Genomic DNA, 22,199 nt, shown 5'->3' with positions numbered 1-22,199 from the left:
ATATTTATTCTGACCGTTTAATATAAATTCTGACAACCATAAAAAATATCTGACCCAATAAATACGAGCCTTTAATTAAATGCCTTGCATTTTTCTGGCCAAATTCAAAGGGAGGCAAGTGCCCCCATCTGCCCCTCCCAAATGACGTACCTATATTGCTATGAGTATTAGGTAGTAGATATTTTGAAATATTTATTTTTCGATAATAATTAATACAAATACGAATACCTATGTCTTTCTGTCTCGCAGAATGAGACGACCGAAATTTATTCATTTTTTCTTTGGTGACCGTTTTTACCTGTAAAGCGGAACATCGCTTATAATTTTCTTGATTTAAAATTAATGAATATAACCAATTGTAAAAATACTAATATATCAGAAAATCATTGTATTAAATGGAGCTAGGTGAAGTTCTATCTAAAATGATAATTATTTATGTATTGTAAATTTTTCATTGAAAAATGCGTTGCAACGTAAGATTAGGAAAATCTAGAAAAACCAAATATGTGAGGTTATAATTATAAAATATAATAGGGTGCCCAGACACCCTCCTTAATTTTTTTTTTCTCCATGAACAAAAATTGAGCTCCCGTAGCAATTTCTCTTCCTTAAAAATGATTCGGAAATGGTTTTCGAATAATTTTTTCGAAATGACCTTTTTTTAGCTCTTATAGCAATTTGCCTTCCTCCTCGAACAAAAATTTCGAGATGGATTTTGAATGAGAATTTCCGTGGTGAACTTGTTTTAAGCTCCCGCGGCAATCTCTACTTCTTTATCCTTCTGGGCAAAAATTAGGGAGATGGATTTTGAACCAAAATATCCGTGTTTTTTTGTCTTATAGCAATATGTCCTTTTTTATCCTCCTCGAACAAAACTTTCTGAAATGGTCTTTTTATTTTTAGTGTCCTTTGATATTTTCAAAATCTTGTTACCTTATATATCAGGGCTGTGGAGTCGGAGTCGGAGTTGGAGTCGTGGAGTCGTGGTGTTTTGGCCGGAGTTGGAGTCGTAGTCGGAGTCGTGAAAAATGAGCGACTCCGAGCATTTTTTTAAATTACGAAATTTATGAATTTTTAATTGCGTAATAATGAATGTGTATAGCGTATGAATATTAAACGTGTAGAAAAACACCAAAAATACCAGATAAAATTAAACTTTTTTGAGTCGGAGTCGAAGTCGGAGTCGGAGTCGGAGTGGAGTCGTGTTGTTGGTAAATATCGGAATCGGAGTCGTGTTTTTTTTTAACGACTCCACAGCCCTGTTATATATAATATAATAACTACTAATTCTAAACTTCCAGACACCATAAAAATTAAAAAACAATACGGTTCATATGGAAATCGAATTCAAATCTTTTAGGTATTGGTCACCGACTTATACCACTGGTTTATTGTGCCGGTTATAATAAAGGTAGTGTTGAATATTGCTGTTTAGAATATCATTTTTTATCTCTAATTTATAAAGATATCATGTATATTATAATACTACTACCTGGAAACTAACCTTTGTAATTACTTTCTATGTAAAAATGGTTTCTAAATATTATAACTTCTTACAAGAAAAGGTTGTGAAATAATATAATGCTATCCAATTGTGATAAGAACCACACAAATGGGTTTATCTTTAATGCTTTCACTTTAATTTCCGATTTCTTCCAAATTAATTTGCATATTTGTTAAAAGAGTGGAATTAAATAATTAAACACGGTTTATTACATATACATATTTATTGTTCATGATATTATAATAAATATATGATTTAAATATAATATAAACTTCACAAACTCATAACTAATTCCATTTCATATAATATTCGAGTACGTTTTTTTCATTATATTATCCACAAAATCGCAATATGGTGCAAATTACTGCTAAAATAATCTGGGGGAGAATGGGAAAGTGAAATCACACATATTTACCATTATTTGTATACATGTACATGTATATATACATAGATAAAAATATAATATATACTGGCAGTCAAACCTTAATTTTATTAATACACAATATATATATATAATAATCACCCAGCATCGCAAATCATATCTACGGGTATAAAGTAAAATATATAAATTTGATCTGGAGGTATAATTTGGACATGAATGTGTTTGAACCCCGAGACAGTTTTAAGTAGGGTTATTATTTTAGTTGGAATCGGCTGCTTGAAATCCTTTATCACATAAATAGCTCAGTTTTATATGTCCAATATTATACGTATAGTTTGTATGTACATATTTTTTCCATTAGGGCGTTTTGCGCCCGGACCAACGACGAAGATCCGTGTCTTTAGAATGCAGTTGAGGCAAACTTACTCTACCATATCTATGGGACGGCTCAGCTTATAACCATTATGATAAAACTACATAAAATGTATTCAACGGATACCATCAAAGTCGGACTCGACTGGAAGATTCTCTTAATACGATGTATACGTAAAACTAAAACATTCAACATTATATAAAAAGCGATTTGATATGATGCTATACGATCCTGGAGGGAAAATAAGTAAAAATCAACCGTGAGTTGGTATCCACTCGTTTAACCGTAGACAATATTATTTAATACACAATTTCTACAGTAATCTACCTTCAAATCTGTTGTTTTCTTACTTAAATTAATTTAAAAACTACCTTATTTTTGACAAATTCAGATTACATTAGAACCTTGTAAATGCAGATTGTAAAAGTATTAAAAAATAATATCTTTTATGCTTATGCTGTGGCAAAATTGAATCGAAAAATTGTGTAAAAGATACTATTGTCCACAATTACAAAAAAAAACTTTCAATACACGTTAAAAAAACAATTATAGTGTAAGCTCGTCAGTTTCATTACTGCCATATGGTTATGTTTATATATAATGCTATTTTTTAAATATCCACGATAAATAAATATTTTTATGTGAGTCTAATAAAAACCTTAGAATTTATTAAAAAAAACTTCAAAATACCATTCTATTGTCATGTAAAGTAGCAGCATTGATACATATACTTTAATGAATGAGAGTTCAGTATTGTGATGCATGTCTGTCACTTCAGTAAGTGTACTAATGGACTCAATAGTTCCGAAATGGCGCAAGTTAGGTAGCAATCTTCAGGCACATTGAGTTCATTGGAGCAGTCGAAGGCATAAAAAGCCTCATTTCACAGGACAACGGAGTTTATAATTGAAATAGCCTGCCGATTAAATTTGGAGCGCTTTAGAAAAGTTGATGGTACAATGAAGATGAAGCCTGGGTTCACTACTACCAGACGGAAACACAAAAAGCTGGTAGGGAATCGCAGCATACCTCCTTAACATATTGAGAGAAATGCGTAGGAAAAGAATCTCATTAAGAATCATATTCGTAAACTTCCGAGAACATATGTTTTATTGTATTCTTTGGATCGCTCAAGGAAGTAAAGATCCGAAAAAGAGATACAATTGACAGTGTATGATTGTACGCCATGGAGTGTCTAAAATATTTAAGGTTTTCATTTGACTCACTCTCATATATAATAGTAGATATCTAGAAGTAATAAAATATTGAAGGTTTTCATTTGACTCACTCTCATATATAATAGTAGATATCTGTTTAATTATTATAAAATAATATAAAAAAAATAATATATACTGTCATTTGAATTTATATTAATAAAATACTAATAAAGGCGTTTTTAATATTAACGAAACACTCTTGAGGTTGGATAGATTATCTACAGTATTAACATATTATAAATAAATTTTTAATTTCGTAATTTGAACAATCCACTAATACTGAACATGGAAGTATGCATCTGAAAAACAATCTCATATAAAATATATCATAAGTCGAACTATACATTATACATAAATATACATATACACACAAACGTGTACACGTACCTTTCACGAAAAATACAATAATTGTACATATATATGAATATATAATATAAATTTAATAATCAACGGTATCATCATAAATTCAACGCATAACCGTAAAAACTTCATAAACAATCGCTCCAAGATATATATACACCCTTACGTTGGTTTCAGGGTGGGCCAAAATAATTTCTATACGAAAAAGATAATCATCATATACAAAAATAAGTTATTAATAATCGTTATTTGCCAATCCTAATCATTTCAATAGCGTTTTTCATTTTTTTATTAGATTAAAAAATTACCTATTATTTTAGAACGCCGTCGAAAGGATGAAGAATGATCGTTATATGTACAAAGTGATTCATTTTGGCGCATCCCTTACAATGAGATTCTTTTTCGCGTCGCCTTCACCGTCAAATCTACGCTTAAATAAAATCAAAGGATAATAATTACGTAATGGACAGTCGTATTATTCTAAATTTAATAATTAATAAAAAATAGTATATGCCGTGTTATCGCGGTGGTGAAACTGTACTGAAAAAAAATTCACCGCGATAGAAAAACACGCAATAATGTACATTTTACGTATGACACACCACTCGAGTAACTAAATATTGCTGATATAAGATTATGTAATGTCATAGCTATTTTTAAGATTGACTTATTTACTAACAATACAAAAGTAAATATTTTACTATAAATTATGTTCCCTAAATCAATTCATTCTTAATCTCTATACAAAATTATAACTATTATTTTTGTCATAGTTCGTATAATAGCTATATATGTATATATATATATTTTTATACCATTCCTTTGGTTTGACTTGTATGTTACTAAATTTGCTTTGACGTAACCCATATTCTCTTAGCATTGTCACATAGCCCATATTCTCTTAGCATTGTACGCACATTAGTTGTTTCAATTTATAAGATGAATATTAAAAAATATTTGCTCATAATTAGCAGTCGCACAATGTCACTGGAAGAAATTGTGTTTTTATTTAAGGTAAGATATTTTTTCAAATAAATTGATGTCTGATTTTATAATTATAAAAATATCTTACCCTTAAATTGTCGATTTTCATATCGTGTTTTTTCAAGTATTACCTAATATTGGAGAATATGGGTAAAAAGCAATGTCTGTTTGGCTGTGAATTTATCTCAGCTCTCGGAATTTCGTATACTATTAAGGAAGTCTTGATCGGCGGTCAGTAAAAGTTTATCGGCAAACGTATACAAAATCATATACGTCGGTGTCATCGATCGATTATTTTAAAACATATAAGGTGTTGAACCGAGTCAAGAACATTTGCGCCGAAACTTTGGGAACGCGTAATGAACCTAATACGTAAAAAAAATTGGTAGATATGTCCTAAATATTAAGTCACACGTCCATATTTAAATGCAGCAAAACAAACTTAAACGAAAATTAACCTAATGAATTGCTTTGCAAACCGTGCGTAATAAACTAGTTATAAAAACTTATCCTTAATGCTTATTGTAAATGAGGCCGTAATAAAAATATATATATATAAAACATTCGTTCGAAACCGATCAAACACCTTAAGAATTTATGAGTGTGCAAACCGGACTGGATGAGTCGATTCAGTTCAGAGCGTGATCTCCTTATCGCGGTTTCGCTGATTCGACGACGCGACCGCCGGTTTTCTAATCGTGTGGTAATTGCTTAAGAGGAACGGCGTTGGCACAAAATCTAAATTCTTCTTGTTGGAAAACAATGTCGAAGATGCCTCGGGTCAGACCCAGTATTGGTTTCTGCGCAGCATCGGGTTGGTCGTTGTGGTTCTGATAGGATACGCTACTTCGCTAGCGTCGTAACTACTCCATTCTTCAGTCTGTAAAAAATACGTTTACGATTAATACAGTTCATTCAGTGAGCTCAGAGCATAACCAAATTACCGAGATAAAAATATATCTAAATTAAATTTAATGTATCATAATAAAACTCCAAAATGTACAAAACAAGATGTCCGACATTGATTAATGAATAAGAAAATAAGTGACTTATGAGCAAATTTTTAATAAATATTTTTAGTCTTACATCCGTGTGATCGTCAGCGGCACCGTAAGGATAGCGCGTGTTGAGATCAGCACACCCAGGAGGTATCGGGACGGCGTCGACAACTCTCAGTGGAGTCACTTTACACTGGGGAATGCTTCCGATCGATGGCATCGGAGTATTTGTACCAGTGTGCATGGAATTCTCCGATGATATATATCTGTAGACAAGTAATAGAAACATTGGTTGCAAACTAATCGTCGACTGCTTTCTTCTGAAAACACATCGCGATCGATATAGCTAACATACAATCAGTGACGCAGCAATTGACATTACAACAATTGTTATATTCAATCATAAGCTCTCAAACGCTAGCAACGACTTAAAAAATAATTATATATCTTATGCCAGTTTTGGAAAATGAATTATAAATGTTTTGCGGCTGACAAAAGATACTCATATATGAATTGTGGCATACCTTTTAATTGAAGGTGTACCCTGTATCGGCGAGGGCATGAGGTGATCGGGAGGTCTCGGTAACGGCATCGGCGCAATAACTCCCTGTCCCTGTCCGTGTATCTTTTCTAGCATGTTCTGCTCTTTTCTCGCTTTAGAGCTCCTGTGGCATTTTATAGCGCCGACTATGACTATAGTTATCAACACAAAAATAGAAACTCCGATAAATATCAACAAGTAACTACTGCTCATTCCAGAACCCCCAACCTGAAAACAAACAAATATCTATAACATCTATTCCGTTCAAAGTCGAAAGATCATTGTTAATTTAGTTTGACAAAAATTAGTGCAAAAGTACGAGAATGAGTCAAACGAGTATATATGGACTTGAAAGCTTTAAAATAGCATGATTTCTGATCAGGTCCGGCACATCAGATGTTTAGTAGTTCCACAAAGTATACTACACTAGCTGCCTTCATAATTGACATTGTAGTGCTATGCAGCAGAAGAGTTAATCGATAAGAAGAGATTCAGTTGAAAACCACCCACATTATTTAACTCACCCTCGTAATAAAACCATGGCAAACTAAACTAGTTGTACTTGAGTAATAAATACGTACGGGTATTCCTTCGTGACTCTCAGGATCGTTTGGACCTGGCAAGCCGTCTCTGGATTTTCTGCGCAGAAATATTCTAACCTCACCGTTTGCGGGCTGGAATATCGACGCGGCCAACGTAAACTTTAGTGCATCGTCAATTTCGACAAAGTCGCTTGTGACTTTTTTCGGCACAAAGTATATCACTCCACTCTTCACGTCTTCGTGCGTAAAGTTGCTCACTTCTCGTTCGCGTGCGTTTCTATGTTCACCCGAACTTCTGATGATCTTTTTGATTTTACCGAAGCGCGGTTTTTGCGTAACGTTATAAACAGGATTGCTACCAGTCAATTTGGCCAATAGTGTGGCATCCAACGTGTTAATAGTTATCTTACTCTTATCATAAGTATCGACCTTTAAGTTGCCGACAGTCATAAACGGTTGGACGATAATCTTAATTTCTATAGCTAAAGATGCCGTCATGTACGGAACGCTGGCGATTATCTCAAAGGCGTCGCTTGATGTCGTCATATCGCTCTGCATATACAACACTTTGTTCGACTCGAGATCCATATGCGTAAAGCCCGTCGGCGTATTATCGTTTAAGTATATTTTTCCATGTAAAGGCATCCTTGTGATGTTGTATGTTATCTTGCTTTTTCTGACGTTGGTTGTCAGATGGATTTGTTCCTTAGATAACGTCACTACGTTCAAGCCTTGCTGTAAATAAGCGGGAGCGCTCGAACTAATATTTAAAATGATCGGTAACACCATTATGTTGAAGAGCGTATAAACTGGCTCGAACTTTCCGTCCCACACGCGGAAATAAAAATCGGTTCTTTGAAGCACACCCGTGTGCTCGTAAATAATATGGCCGTTGTTTATATCCGCCTGCGTGAACTTATTCACGGAAAAAGCTTCCTCTATTTTTTTACCTCTGTGCAACATTAAAATTTTACCCTGACTCGGCCCACTGATGATGTCATATATAATTTCCTCGGGACCCGTATCAGCATCCTCCGTCAGTAAATCGTTCTTTGTGATCGCGTGACTTTCTCCCTGAACAACCGATATCGAAGGCGAACTGGTTATCAACTTGAACTTTTGATCGTTAATAGGAATGACAGTAACGGGAACCGAGATGTTACATAGTGGAATCCTATCTGGTACTAAATATATATACATATCGATTGAATCTCGAGTCGTATCGGAATGGTCGTGTTGGTAATATATCGATCCGTTCTGAATCTGAGACAGACTGTATCTGGAATTGTTGGGTTCCAAAAATCCGTGTTCAGGTGAGACTATTTTCGCTTCGATGTGGGGATTTTTAAGATCGGAATGGCCTTCTAGATAATGAATAACTCCAGTGAGATTCAATTTCAATTGAGTTTTGCCACCTTCTTCTACTTCCAATCTTGGGATATGTATGTATTTTTCAAGACCGCCTGACGAGACTGATATTTCAATATGAAATATTACACCCCTCAATGGTTTCGCCAACGTGGCTACGACGTCAAACATGAACAAATCGTTGCTGTAAAGATTTGCGAAGGGATGAGTGTGTTCATAATATATGAGGGAGTTATTTACGTCCTTTTGAGTGAATTCTTTTACGATCTGATGATGCGAATCTCCAGTGTCCATCACGATTCTTCCCATAGTTGGCATTGTTTGAATTTCGTAACGAATCTCCCTGCTCGGATCTGAACACGAGCTTAACAGAAAATATCTCGTTATCGGTTTTCTAAGGAAAGGAAACACATCCAAGTTACGTTTCCTATCGAGCTTTATCTGGACCGGACGGGTGGTAATTTGAAACAGTATCTTATGCAAGACGTGCACACCATCAGATATATTGAATAGAATCTTGCCCTTGGTACCATCTGCGTAATAATCAAACATATAAAGTATCAAACTTAAAATTCACTCAATTTTCTTGCCGCAAAGGTCGGAATACATTAAAAATTCATGAGTTAAAAATCGACAATATGTCATTATTCATTAAATATATCTAAAAACAAGATTTAATTGGAAAAAAATAATAGTTTCGCATGAAAATCGAGTCCCTTTGTGGCAAAAATATTGTTATACAGTGTAATTATAATGCCTTTTATATAGAGAATCTTACTTGTGTGCACGTAAACTACTTCTCCTTTATCTATATTCCTTTGACTGAAATGGCGATTAGCAACACCAGTATTGTTCTTTTTTGCGACATAACCACCACTCATTTCTAGTGCTGTAAAAGTTACGTTATCAGCTGGCGTATCGGCATCGACGACATCTATAAAAACACGTATGTAATAAGCATCTATAAGAAAAATATTTCAACATAAAGAATTTAAAACGTACGTAATTCATTTCTTGTAAATGTGAAGATTCCACCTTCCCACACGCAAAGTCCAGTGTTAGCTTTAATTACGGGAGGTTCGTCATTTACTCCTAAAATATTAACGTGAACCACAAATGGTACACTCTCCTTGTTTCCATCAGTCGACGCAACGAGTACAAAACTATCATAGTTATTTTCTGAACCAGAGTGTACATACTGCAAAAATAAATAAATAAATTGAACGTTCGAGAGCATAAAATTGGATAGGGGAAAGGTACCATATATAAGACAGAGCAATATCTTGAAATGCAGGTGTTGCCTTCAAGCAACAACTACACTAAGCGAATCGCATTGTTTAAAAAATAAGCCATTATCATTTGAAGATGGGTTGCGTTTTGTGGAATTAGGACATGTTTTTATTGCACGTTTAAAGGCGAATAATTCTGTTAAAGGTAAATATATTTTACAATGTGATATTTTAATGATCTCAAATATTGATTTATTTACCGGTTTTAATATAAATTCCATTAATAAATTTTACAGATTTTTGTGTACATACACATTTATCAATTTTGAGGTTAGTTCCTAATATGAGATAGTATCATGTCCCTACGAGATATCTTGTACTAGAGACACAATACTATTATTTGGATCATAATTTCAGTATAAATCGGAAGGTGTGATTTTTAGGGACCAAATATTCAGACAATAACTTTAATATTATTATTTTATTATTTTTTCAAATTGTTTAAACTTTATTATACTTACTATATTTACTAATTGTAATTTTGTGATTTTAAATACATATTAATTTAAAAAATAGCTACCTATTTGTTTTTCATTTATTTACCAAGGCATCTTAATGAGCTACTATCTCATATTAGGACACGCTTTGAAAAAAACAAGGACAACATAAAACCAAATATCTTCTAATAGGTATGACTGTATTTTTTAAAAATGTTTATTAACTATAGTCACTTTTAAGGAAACGTTTGTGAAAAAAAGTTCTCATATTCGGCACCTTTCCTCCAATAATAAAAAATTACCTCTATTCCGTCGAGCTGCAAATCCCTAAAAGAGAACTTTGTAACTGACGTTTTGGATTTTGTCAGCTTTCCATGCTTAGGCGGAGTTTCCACGCGGAACTCTGAAACTTTTCCTCTATAATATTCAGTCGAGACCACGAATTGATTCATTTTCAACTGTATCCTGCCGCCTTCGTAGACCGTGATGTTCTTGGCTTGTATATATAAAAATTCAGGTACAATGACAACGGATAGTTCTATGCCCCGCAACCAGACGACTCCGTTCGTCACGTCGAACGTTATCCTATCGCTGGTTTGATTCACACCGGACTGGATATAGTTTAACCGCTTCGAATTGACTATGGCCTGATCGAACACTTTGACGGGCTTTGGTTCGTCTTTGTATTCCGAATCGCCTGGGAGCGGATGCGTAATGGTTTCCAACCACCCAAATCTGGGTCCGTCTGTGACTTTGAATATTATATTGCTCGGTTCGATTTGAGGGTGCATCACTTCTAAGCATTTTCTAGTCACGACGACACTAGTCGACTCTTCGACGATCAAAGCTCTATTCGTGTATACCTTCAAAGGCTCCCAATAGCTGGAACGAAAAATTCTAATTTGGTAGCTACCTTCTCCGTAAACACTATCGCAGGTGACTTTGAAACGGAACTCGTCGAGAAGCGACCCAATCTCTCGGTGCTTATAAGCCACTCTTCCTGCGTTTACGTCTAACTGAGTAAAAGCCATTGCGCCGGCGGCGCCGCCTACTTCGATTATACCCTTCGTGGGTCCGCTCACAATTTCAAAACGGACCTTTTCTTCCATGCAATTCATATTGGTATCAATATCCAAGCCGCTCGATAAAAACACAGTTTTTCCGTTCTCGACGATCGTACCGTTAGACGGCATCATTCTTATAAACGGCGGAGACGCTTGGATCTCCAAAGGTCCGTTGCAATCATACAATCCGTCCGTTACCCACAAAGTAATCTTAGCATATTCGTCGCCTTGATGCTTAAACAAAACTCTATTTTTATCAATATCTTCCTGCGAAAATTCCGCAAACGGGACAAGCGGATTATCGGCACGGTATATCCCTCCGTTCGGTATGTTTTTAGTCGAATATATAATATCAGACGGTTTAGTATTGATGTCGGCATCCACGTATCGCAAATTTCTGGATGTTATCAACCTCGATCCGCCATGAACCACGTGAAATATACTTTCAGAAACACGCACTGGACTATTATCGTTCCTCAACATGATGTCGATATGGAAAACGCCGACGTATTGAAAATCTTCCGGTTCTGGACTGAGCGCCATGAAATGAAATGAATCATGGCTACTCTCTGAATCATCATGGCAGTAATACACGAGATCGGCGTTCAGCTCCTGCGATGTGAAATATGTGGCGTTTTCTCTTATCACCTTTTGATGCTGATCGACAACCTCCAGTTTGCCGTAGCGAGGCATGTGTGTGATGTTATAAATGAGATTGGTGATTGAGTCCGTTTTGAAGTTGAGGTGAGTGCTGGGAATCACGACGCGCATTCCTTCATTCACTTGCAGTCTTTCTAAGGTGGTGTGAATGTGCGATAATAGGTGATCGTTAGTCGGCGAACTGTGGATGTGTTGTATCGAAAAATTACCGGTCACATTCTCGCACTCGGAAGCACTCACGATGAAATAAAACTCGTCTTGAACGTGAGAGTAAGCCCTGCGGTGAAGCCTGTACCAAAACTGATCCGAATCTATATGATGCTGCGTAAACACGTCGTGAGTTTGAAGGTGATGTTTCCCAGTTGACAAGTGTAACATTCCATACTTCGGCAGTCTGATTAACGTGTATTGTATTCTTTCGCCGGGTATTGACAAAGGTCTGGTTTCAAATTTGATATTGTGCGAAGTTATGAAAGCTTCGCGTGTGTTGTTCAGAATAAGCCTTTTATTGATTGTTTGGTAAAGTTCCAATTTAATGAAAGTGAGCCGAAAATCATATAATGTATTCGTTCTAATGTCGCCTACCGATGCTTTAAACTAAAAATAAATATAAGCAAATTAGAATCTGTTCTAATGTTTCAATATACATACATAACACTATATAACAATTTTTTATTTATATTTCTTAACTAAAGGTGAAGCTAGTATTTTATAATAATAATAACCAAAAAATCTTGTTATATAGGTTCAATCAATTTATGCATCAACCTTGAACTCGTCGTGCACTGGTTGTCCTCCGAGATGTATGTATCTGATGCGTCCAAAAGCCACCATTTGACTAGTGAAAGAATCGACGGTCTGCCAAGTTCCATCCAATATTCGAAGGCGTTCGACAGCGCCAAACTGAGGCGGCTTAATTATATCGTATTTGACTTCGACGGTAGTATCGTCAGAATTGGTTGTGAACGTCAAATTGTCCGGAGTGATTATGCCGTATGACTTATGTACTAGAGTTAGACCGGTGTTGTTCACTAGTCGCACTTGCAGTGGGATTATAGCGATGCGCAACGTTGCCGGTCCGCTGGTCTCGATACCGTCGGATACCTAACAACAAAGCATAAATTAGTACACTTTCTTAAATATGAAATACAGAATTGATCTTTATTAACTTGAAGCGATAGACGTGCTGATGTTTTATTGGAATTTTTATCATTGCCTGTGACGTGAACGTATGATATCAATCCGGCGTCCACATCTTGCTGTGTGAACGAATCGACTGGTTGACCACTCATCTCAATGTGACCACTGAAAATTTATATATAGTATAAATATACAATTTAAATTTTGATTTATAAATAATGCATATTTGCGTTATTTATACAAATTACGCCTATTTAATTTATTGGCCTTTAACCGTTTGATTAGTGAGTTATTTTTTTCAGCATATACATCGTGGAAGCGAGTTAATTTCTATTCTTTAATTTTTTAATATTTATTGTACATATTATATTTATTGATGAAACAAATATGTTTCACATTTATCAACTTATTTTATTCACGTATATCATTAATTTTAATTATTGTTTTATATTTATGTACTACATATATTACATTTATCGTTGGAGCAAATTCAGTCAGGGCTTCGAACTGGAACTGAACCGAAAACACCGTTATTTTTGTTGGAACGAAAATTGGAGCTAAACAGGATAAAAAATATATAGGTTTATTTTGGTTCGGTCCATGTTCAAGCACAGTCATAAAAAATGCAAGCTGTGCAACATTTGAAAAATATTTACAGAAAATTATAATTTTTAAAGAAATCAATTTCAATCACAATCATCTAGGGAAACATCTGATGAAAAAGTAGACGATTTAGAGGATTTTTTAAGAAGTAAAGAATTGACAATAGAGACGCATAGACAATATGAATAAAACAGTGTAAACTAAGAAGCGAAATGTTTGAATCGATAATGAACGAAATAATAAAAAAAATTTAATATCGATTGGATCGATAATGGTCGATAACGATATTACCGTTTGTGTAATCGACAATGAACGATATTAATCGATAACAACGTTTGTTATTGTTACTTATTGTTAATACTCGACTAATATCTATTAATATTGTTTTATTTTGTACAACCACAAAATTTCGTAATTTTCGTATGTAATAAAATAAATCAATTTTGTTAACAAAATTTTATTAAATTACTATTATTTTCAAACTTAAAATAGTTACGGACGTATATGTACAGCGATACTCTATCTGGATCCATTAAGTGTCGCCGCATATGTGCAGCCACACCGCCAAAATGGTATAAATATATAGTTTTCAAACCTTATCGGGTCATTTTTCCCATGTAGTATTGAATACAGCAGATCTATCGGAGATGTGTCTGGATCCTCAGCTTTCAAAATTTCGGAAGTTATAACTTTTCTAGTGCCCTGCAAGAAGATTGAGTGATGAATTTAAATCAATCGACAAATACAAGTATTCTATATAATTTTTTAAATATAAATATATAGATATAACACAGATGCAATTACAATATTTGCAAATCTAAGCTATATTTTAAAATAAAAATGACTAAAATGCAAATAATTATAATATGTATTATTTTTTTTGTAATTTTTTCAATATGTATTAATGATTATGGTATTAATAATTAGGATATATACAGTAACCCGTCAGTGATTGAAAAATTAGATTAAATAGTTTTTAACTTGATAAAATTATGTATTTTCCATAAATTATTCAATCACAAAAGAATTACAATATAAATATATGTAAAAAATAATTAGTGTTAAGTCTTACCATTCAAGGAACTCTCGAATTAGTCAATAAAATAATTCAAATAATGATATTCATTCAATATTAACGATAAAATAGCTGGTATCTTGCATGCCTGGGTAAAAATACAAAATTAAAAATATAAAAAAGGAAAAATAACGATAATAGAAAATTATTTATATATGTATGTAATATATAATAATTAGTAAAGAAAAATTAATAAAATTTCATACAAGACGACTAAAAGCAATGAAGTGCATTTAACATATTGAAGTTTAAATTTTTTTATTTTTATATGTATTATAAACACTTAAAAATTACCGAAGTCGTACTGTATATTTTTAACTAAACTACTATTAAGATTAAATAGTTTCGATTAATTTTGTTTTTCTATAAGTTCTTATTTAACACTGTGTAACATTTTTTGGCCAAGATTTTATAACTAGATCTATATCTAAGATTATATGCTAATGTCATATGTATGATTAGTTTTTTTCCATATACAATCAATGTATCGATATTAATTTTTTTGACAAAATACTAATTCTAAATGATATTTTTATGTAGTATGTTTATAAAATCCAAGTGTGAAAGCTGATATTTAAATAAAACAAGACCATATTTGTAAAAAAACTTATGATACAGATATCGGTGTGTAATTTTTGTTCCAACTTATTTTGGTGGCACAAATCTTGTTATACAGTGAGATTCGATTTATTTATAATTATTGTTATTAATAGTCAGTTTCAAGACGTAGTCCATACTTTTAAGTATTTTTGAGTAAATAAAAAAGTTATTTCATAACTTTTTATGAATTAATATAATTTTTAATTTCAAAAAATTACATGCACATGAATTTCTAAAATATATATTTAGTTAATTCCGATAGATCTTCGTTTATGCCTAGTACAACTTTTCTACGTAATAAATTTACGCAAACTAATCGAAAATCCATCGATTGTGTAGTCGATATTGTTGAAATAATAATAAAAAATCTATTTAATATTAAACGTTGCATTACTGAAAAGCATTTTGCCGATTAACAATTAACGATGCATATATGTTCCAATTAGTAACCTGAGTGAGTCGCAATACTTTGCCAGGTGGGATGTTCAACACTGGGGCGTCATTTATGGGGGTAATATTAATATGTAAAACAAACGTGTTTTTGCCCTGCAAGTAACTCGGTAACGTGAATCGACCCTCCGGCACCAAGTCCATGTCTAACACTAAATGATCTTGGTGGTTCTCTGATCCATCATGAACATACCTAACCTAAAATCACACACAAGAGCCGTCAAGAATCGTGTACCGCTTTTATAGCTCGCAAGTAGATTGATAGGATACCTTATCTCTGGTGACGTCTAAAAGCGAGAACACTTGCTTTATTTTACCTTCGACGTCTATATAAGTCGATTGGGATGGGACTCGCTGGAGTGCCAAATCCACGGCGATTCTACCGTGCTGCGGAGACTGTGTCACTTGCAAAAGTATACCGGCCGGTTTCACGCCGTATTTTTGATGGTCTAATATGACATCGATGTTCCTGGTTGTGATGAGAGCTACGCCACCTTCTTGAACAACTAACGGCGAAAGAGCGATCAACTCTAATTGATTAGCCAGCTTCGAAAACACTTTATATTTTTTCGCATAGTCTGGATTGATGCAAAGTGAAGCGTCGCACGTACACGTGAAGTGGTCAACACCGTGTTGACGGCATACGGCGTGTGGAATACATGGAGGATTCGCCGGAGTTGCCTGACACGGATACGACCAAACGCAGTTGGGCAAAATGCCTCTTGTGACAACAGCTGATGGTAGCCCGAGTGGTTTATCGTCGACTTCCATACCTCGTACGCACCCCTAAAATAATTAAATCAAATTAAATAATGCGATTCACTTATGTCTGTATTTAATACTATAGAATATGTACCATTAATCCAGCATCGGCTGCTTTAACGCCCTTCTGAAAAGCTCGCTGCCTCTTATCTTCTTCTATTCCACCGACATAAAAGGACTCGGATAGATCTAAATATCTTGTTCCACTACTCTCCACTCGGGTGCTCATAGCCACTCCATCAACGGATAGCTATAATTAAATGTTAACGGTGAGATAAAATATCACATCTGTGATCTCTACTAAATTTGTTTATATATACCTCTATGAGAGACGGATTGAAGAGCAGATGAAGCTTGTGCCAATGTCCATCGCTGACTCGAACAGTATGCATGATCTGACCACGAGCCATCTTAACCCTAATCATTCCGTCTAAAATTTCCACAGATAAAAAATCTTGACCACGCCCGCCTCCACCATTATAAAGGACAACGCAATCTTGAGATATAGTCTTCAGTTCGATCTGCCATCTACGATCATAAATCACATTTAATACATATTCTTAAAGTAAATATAACAAATTAGCGAATTACCGTCCACCAGCTCGTGAATTAATTTTAGGAAGTATTAAAAACGATCCTTCCTCTACAAAACTTATATCAGAGTTATATCCGGCGTCAAATTCGGGAGCACAGTTCCAAGTGACGCCTACGACCGTAACCGGCCCTGTGCGACTTCTCGCTTTCTCAATTATATTGACGCCGTTATAATAAACCTCTTCCATACAACCCCTGAGGTTTTCCATGTGTCCAAGGAATAATTCAGAAAAGTTTCCCTTACTACCTAAATAAACTCCGTGTTGAATGTTGAGTTCAAAATATTTATCAGACAATCGCGTTTTTAGAATAATGTTATCGATCTGAAACGTTTGATTATTTTATTAATAAATTTAATATATCATAGTATGAAATTAATTTATACCTTCATAGTGAGATTCGCATCTCGTCGGACCACGCTTATAAAGTGCCATTTGGAATCGTTAAGTATGATGCCTTTCGGTGACGACATTTCTGATTCACCGGCTCCTATGTTGATTCGAAGTTTTAATTTGCCCTCCTCCAATCGTATCTAATTATACACCGATACAATAAGATAACGTAAATTAAAGATTAATTTAATATTGATTAAAAAAAATGTTAATCACCATGCAATAGTCAGTTTTGCCGGCGGCTAGTAATAATAGGGCATCGGAGAGGCGAGTTTTAAATTTAAAACTTATATCAGTCGTGTCCTTTGCTTCTTGTAGCGGATAGGAAATAAAACTTGCACCATAAAACGAGGCTGAAAAGAAAAAAATATTTATTATACACAAATAAGCATTATTTATTATTGCATCATTGTTAATTTAAAAATCTAAATGTCAACTCAAAGCAAACAACAAAGTACAGATTTGATAGAATGAATCTGAATGAAAACTAATATGAAGATGATGGAAAGATAGCTAATGCATTTGCGATCTATTTTCAAACTCTCTTCTTCAGTCACAAGTTCAGATTCAGACAACTGCTCGAAAATATATAATATATAGACCTTCAGTATGGGTTTAGAAAAATGAATAATTAAAGAAATGTAAAACCTTATCGCACATCAGTTGTTAGTTTTTAATCTTTAATTGAAAACAATCATTTTCCGTGATGTAGGGAAAATTACAAAAATGACTCCCATACATAAAAAAGTATGATAGATATTTAAACGCCAGTGTCGATTTTATCAGGGCTAGATCAGTATTCGAAATCGTAATTCATAAGTATGTTTTGGACCATCACAAAGGATACCTTGATAGATCAAAAGCAGTTTTCACGTTTCGAGAAATTTATTTATGATAAATTTTACAATGAATTTATTCTATTTTTCCAATTTTGTGACGAAAATCTCTATATAGGTAAACAATTGGATGTCATCTACATTATTTCACAATAAATTTATTTTCGTTATCAATATTCATATAAAATTATTGTAAACAATTCGGGATTCAATTTCTACGATGAGCTTTTCTGTGTCGAAGCCATTTTATGCGAATGATATATAAGTCGCCTCGAAAGTCGCTCCTCGGGTGAAAGCGCTCATCTAAACCCATGGTTTTATAGGTTGCGGCAACAAGCAAGTTGCCTGTACATCGCCACTACAGGGGCGCCCTAGATGCTCGGGCGACTCGGCGATTGCGTGCATAAGCACTTATTTAAAACCATATAAAGTACAGTCGCCCAGCAACTAGTCGACAGTGCGTAATATGCCTTAACCCCTTAAACGTTATGCTTCACTGTTGAAAGTGTGATCCGCAGTGACACAAACTTTTTGCCGCTAGCGGATATAAATTAATAAATTATTTTTTGGTGTGTATATATTTTAAGACATGGAGCTGCGCAAAGTGGTGATCTGCTGCAGTCTTTACACCAGTATTTAGATTATTAGAAATATCCGTCGTTTCCATTGAGTTTTGCAAGTACTTTTATCATGACGGATATATACGACATATCCACTTAAGGGGTTAATGACATGGAGATGATAATGAACCACTCAAAATTCCTATTATATTGGAACGACTTGAAAATTTTCAAGAGGGTGCAGTCAATTTCGGATTCCCTCGACCTGCGGGAAGGATCTCAATTCTCTATGGAAGTGGGCTCAATAACCAATTGCCTTTCAGTGTCATGACATGTCACATCTTAATTTTCAAGGTTATAGTTGCTGGTGAAATATTCCTACTGATTGATAAAAAGTGATCAAAACGAATCTAACTCTTTAGTGCATGGTGAAGTAAAAGAAACCTCTGCATGTTCAATATACAATATATAAGTCAGTACTGTATAATTGCAACAAACATTTTTTTCCAAATTGAAAAAAGTAAAACTTTGTAGAAATTATTTAATTTTTATTTATGATATAAAAAGATATTTTTTCGTTATGGCTGCTAAGCTGTTATATCTTTGTCGAAGATGAGTCAAATAATAGTTTGTTGTTTTGAGTACTACTGACGATTGCTCCTAGGATTTGGAGTTATATAGGGATTTTTGAAGGTGTAGACAAAATGGAATGATCTTTTACAATCCTTGAGATTGACCCAGGACAGCTATTTTAAAACGTCGGTAGCATTTAAAGAAGACAATAAATTGTCCGTTGCAAAAAAAGCAAAACAAGAGTTATTTGCATAATATTAGCAGGAAGAAGTCGTTACATGAATGAACCGAAACAAGTGTGAATAAAATTACCCAAAAAATATTAATAATAGGGACGGCCCTTTGTGATTTAGGATGCCACTAAAGAAAAAGTATAATTACTCCAGAAATTGCATATTCTTAGTGTCGACATATTCATTGGTTATACAGAAATAAGGAACAATTAGTTTATTAGAAGTTACAAAAAAAAAATAAGGGCGGCGTCTTTTGTTGATTTTGGTCTTAAAAAATATTTTAGAAAATGTATATTTTTAAATGAAGGAATGCTCATTACTCCCAAAAATTTCATTTTTACCCCCATTTGGGGTAATTTACCCCGATTAGGACTACGAGTGCTTTCATTTTGGAAGTGCTGAAATGTGGGTGTGGTCGTAGTTCTCGGTCGTGTCCTCTGTTTTTGCCTGTAAAGGCTAAGACTGGAATACTCGCCAACTTTTAGCTGGTTATGGCCGTTCAACTGCTCAATCATCGAGATGTTGATATTTTCTCGAACACATATCAGGGTTGGACAATACACATCTGTTGAGGTGATTTGTGTATGTACTTTTTTATGTTTCATAATGTTTTTGAATTCTTTTTTATATTTTTAACTATTGTAAACAAATAAAAAAATATTTTTTTAGAATAAATTTGACCCCTTAATTTTTAAGTATAATAGGTAACAACAGGAAAGTACCCTTAATTTTTAAGTATAATAGCTAGATCAAATGTAGTATCTGAATCTAGGTCCCAAAGGAAAGCCAGTGACACTAATTTGAACTTGGAAGAAAATTTAAATGAGCCATATATAAAATAATTGTTCCATAAAACTAATTGTGCATTACTGTTGGACAGATTATGTGTGAGGGTACATTGGTCAGAACAGTGAACACCTTATAAATAACTCTGCAGCGAATTCTTTTCCAAAGAAAAAATATGAGTATTTACCTTACATAAATGCGCAAACAATTTGTTTTATGGAATAAAGTATTTATTTAAATACACATATCTCTTAAAATAATTTCCTGTCAAATCGCACCCTTTTTCAAAATGCGGTAATTTAGTGGATTCTGATTGAAATATCTGAAATATACGAATTAATGGCAAATTAAGATTTGAAAATGGCAATAAAGAAAACACCGAGGAGCTGATGGAGCATGATTCAAATGTTCCAGGGTTTTAATTTAAGAGTGATGTAGAAATTATTTGTAGTGTCAACCAAAATGGGAAAAGCTTGAGGGTACAAGTTAAGAACTAAAAACTGCTATAGTTAGACACAATAGTGCTAAGGAAAATTCGCTCTGATATTTGAAAATCGTTTCAATGATTCTAAAAACAGGCAAAATCACTGATTATTTAATAAATCATTCATTGTAAACATATAAAATAATAGTACGTATTTTTTTATTAGCCTGGGTAAAACAGTCCACTGTAGTATCAACAAGACTACATTTTCAGGCGTCCATAATACAAGAAGAAAAAGCAAGTATAATGGAAGAAGAGGAAGAGGCGTATGAAAATGTCTCTACCTTCCCTTGTTTGATAAGAAAATAAAAATAAGAAACAGAGTGATATGAATACCTTTGTCGACTGCGTGCGCCCCGCAGGAGACCACCACGAGCACGAAGAGTGCCAGCGGCCCCATTGCGGCTCCGCCCCGCGCGGGGCTCTCAGACCGTGGCGCCGTTCAACTTCGGCCGCACCCGAGCCGCATCCCCGCAGGGACCTCTGTCGCGACGTCGAGGACTTCTACTCCCGGGGACGTTCCGCGCGACGTACACCCTCGAATGCAAGCGATCGATATTCGCGGCGCGCGAGCCGCGCCCGGACCCGACAGACGCACACGAGGGGTTCGCGAACACACGTCCCGATCCGAGCGCTCAGGAATATTCTCAATAATTGAAAATATTTTCAGCGAGAGATTTCATTGCTTGTCATCAAAACGCTTATGAAGTTAACAATTATAATTAATCGGAATAAAACAGTCAATCATGTATATAAACCTTAGATAAGCTTTTACACCGTTTCCCCAAAGTGTACAGAGTAGTAAGGTAAAATGGAAATCTAACGTTAAATACTTCATGTACATCTGAATTTCAAGCATAAATTAATTAATTTAGTTTTTACACAAAGACGTTTTGGATGTTCTGTTAGGAGACAATGTCATTAAATGGACCAGACGACGATTGTTCGTGTGCTGTCTTCTAGTTGGTAGGGATCGCTGAACATATATGCGAAGAGGTCAGATAAATTAAAAAAGATGACTGTTCAATGTTTAATTATTATTAATATCCGTGACATCTGGGTTATCGGTTCAGCACATATTTCAGCACTATTCCATCCTGATACTTTTACATATTGTGTTGTAACATGTCAAGCAGTAGCCCAATGCGTTACAACCGGTGCTGTCAACCCAATTTCGGAACAATAAGTTTCCGATATATACACACTAACTTCGATTTACGAGGTTTCACTTTAACGCAATCAATAAAATGCTGTTAAATTTCAAATTTAAAAATTATTTGCGGGCAATTATCAACAAAATTACAAGGATTTGAAAAAAAAGCAAAAATTGGAAACATTTTATTTTATAAAGGCAATTTCAGAAAAAATTACGGTACTGGTCTTTTAGATGCC

At 34.4% G+C, this 22,199-nt stretch overlaps 1 protein-coding gene across 3 annotated transcripts; it reads right to left on the bottom strand.

Moving 5' to 3' along the window:
• Positions 1 to 1,714: 1,714 nt before the first annotated feature.
• On the bottom strand, positions 1,715 to 21,438 carry kon (chondroitin sulfate proteoglycan 4-like protein). Of its 3 annotated transcripts, XM_088188471.1 has the most exons (18): positions 21,144 to 21,438; positions 17,552 to 17,688; positions 17,329 to 17,475; positions 16,941 to 17,266; positions 16,670 to 16,877; positions 16,444 to 16,599; positions 15,858 to 16,373; positions 15,588 to 15,785; positions 14,058 to 14,164; positions 12,889 to 13,024; positions 12,488 to 12,823; positions 10,298 to 12,316; positions 9,272 to 9,467; positions 9,048 to 9,203; positions 6,941 to 8,802; positions 6,343 to 6,587; positions 5,907 to 6,084; positions 1,715 to 5,700 (listed from the first exon to the last, which is right to left on the bottom strand). In XM_088188471.1, the coding sequence occupies exons 1-18, from the start codon at positions 21,205 to 21,207 to the stop codon at positions 5,602 to 5,604; spliced, it is 7,086 nt and encodes a 2,361-aa protein (XP_088044597.1). In that variant the 5' UTR covers positions 21,208 to 21,438; the 3' UTR covers positions 1,715 to 5,601. The 3 variants fall into 3 exon arrangements, with proteins under 3 accessions (XP_088044597.1, XP_088044599.1, XP_088044598.1); XM_088188473.1 differs by lacking the exons at positions 15,858 to 16,373; positions 16,444 to 16,599; positions 16,670 to 16,877; ... (2 more) ...; positions 17,552 to 17,688; positions 21,144 to 21,438 and adding an exon at positions 14,535 to 14,625 and having other exon boundaries at positions 15,673 to 15,716; XM_088188472.1 differs by lacking the exons at positions 15,858 to 16,373; positions 16,444 to 16,599; positions 16,670 to 16,877; ... (2 more) ...; positions 17,552 to 17,688; positions 21,144 to 21,438 and adding an exon at positions 14,535 to 14,625 and having other exon boundaries at positions 15,588 to 15,634.
• Between the last annotated feature and the right edge of the window lie 761 nt (positions 21,439 to 22,199).

This window comes from Plectrocnemia conspersa, unplaced genomic scaffold (assembly GCF_051122295.1).
Source record: "Plectrocnemia conspersa isolate PC_06_02 unplaced genomic scaffold, ASM5112229v1 ptg000006l, whole genome shotgun sequence".
NCBI lineage: Eukaryota > Metazoa > Arthropoda > Insecta > Trichoptera > Polycentropodidae > Plectrocnemia > Plectrocnemia conspersa.
Note: the sequence above shows the minus strand (reverse complement) of the source record. Positions and strands in the feature narration are given on the sequence as shown.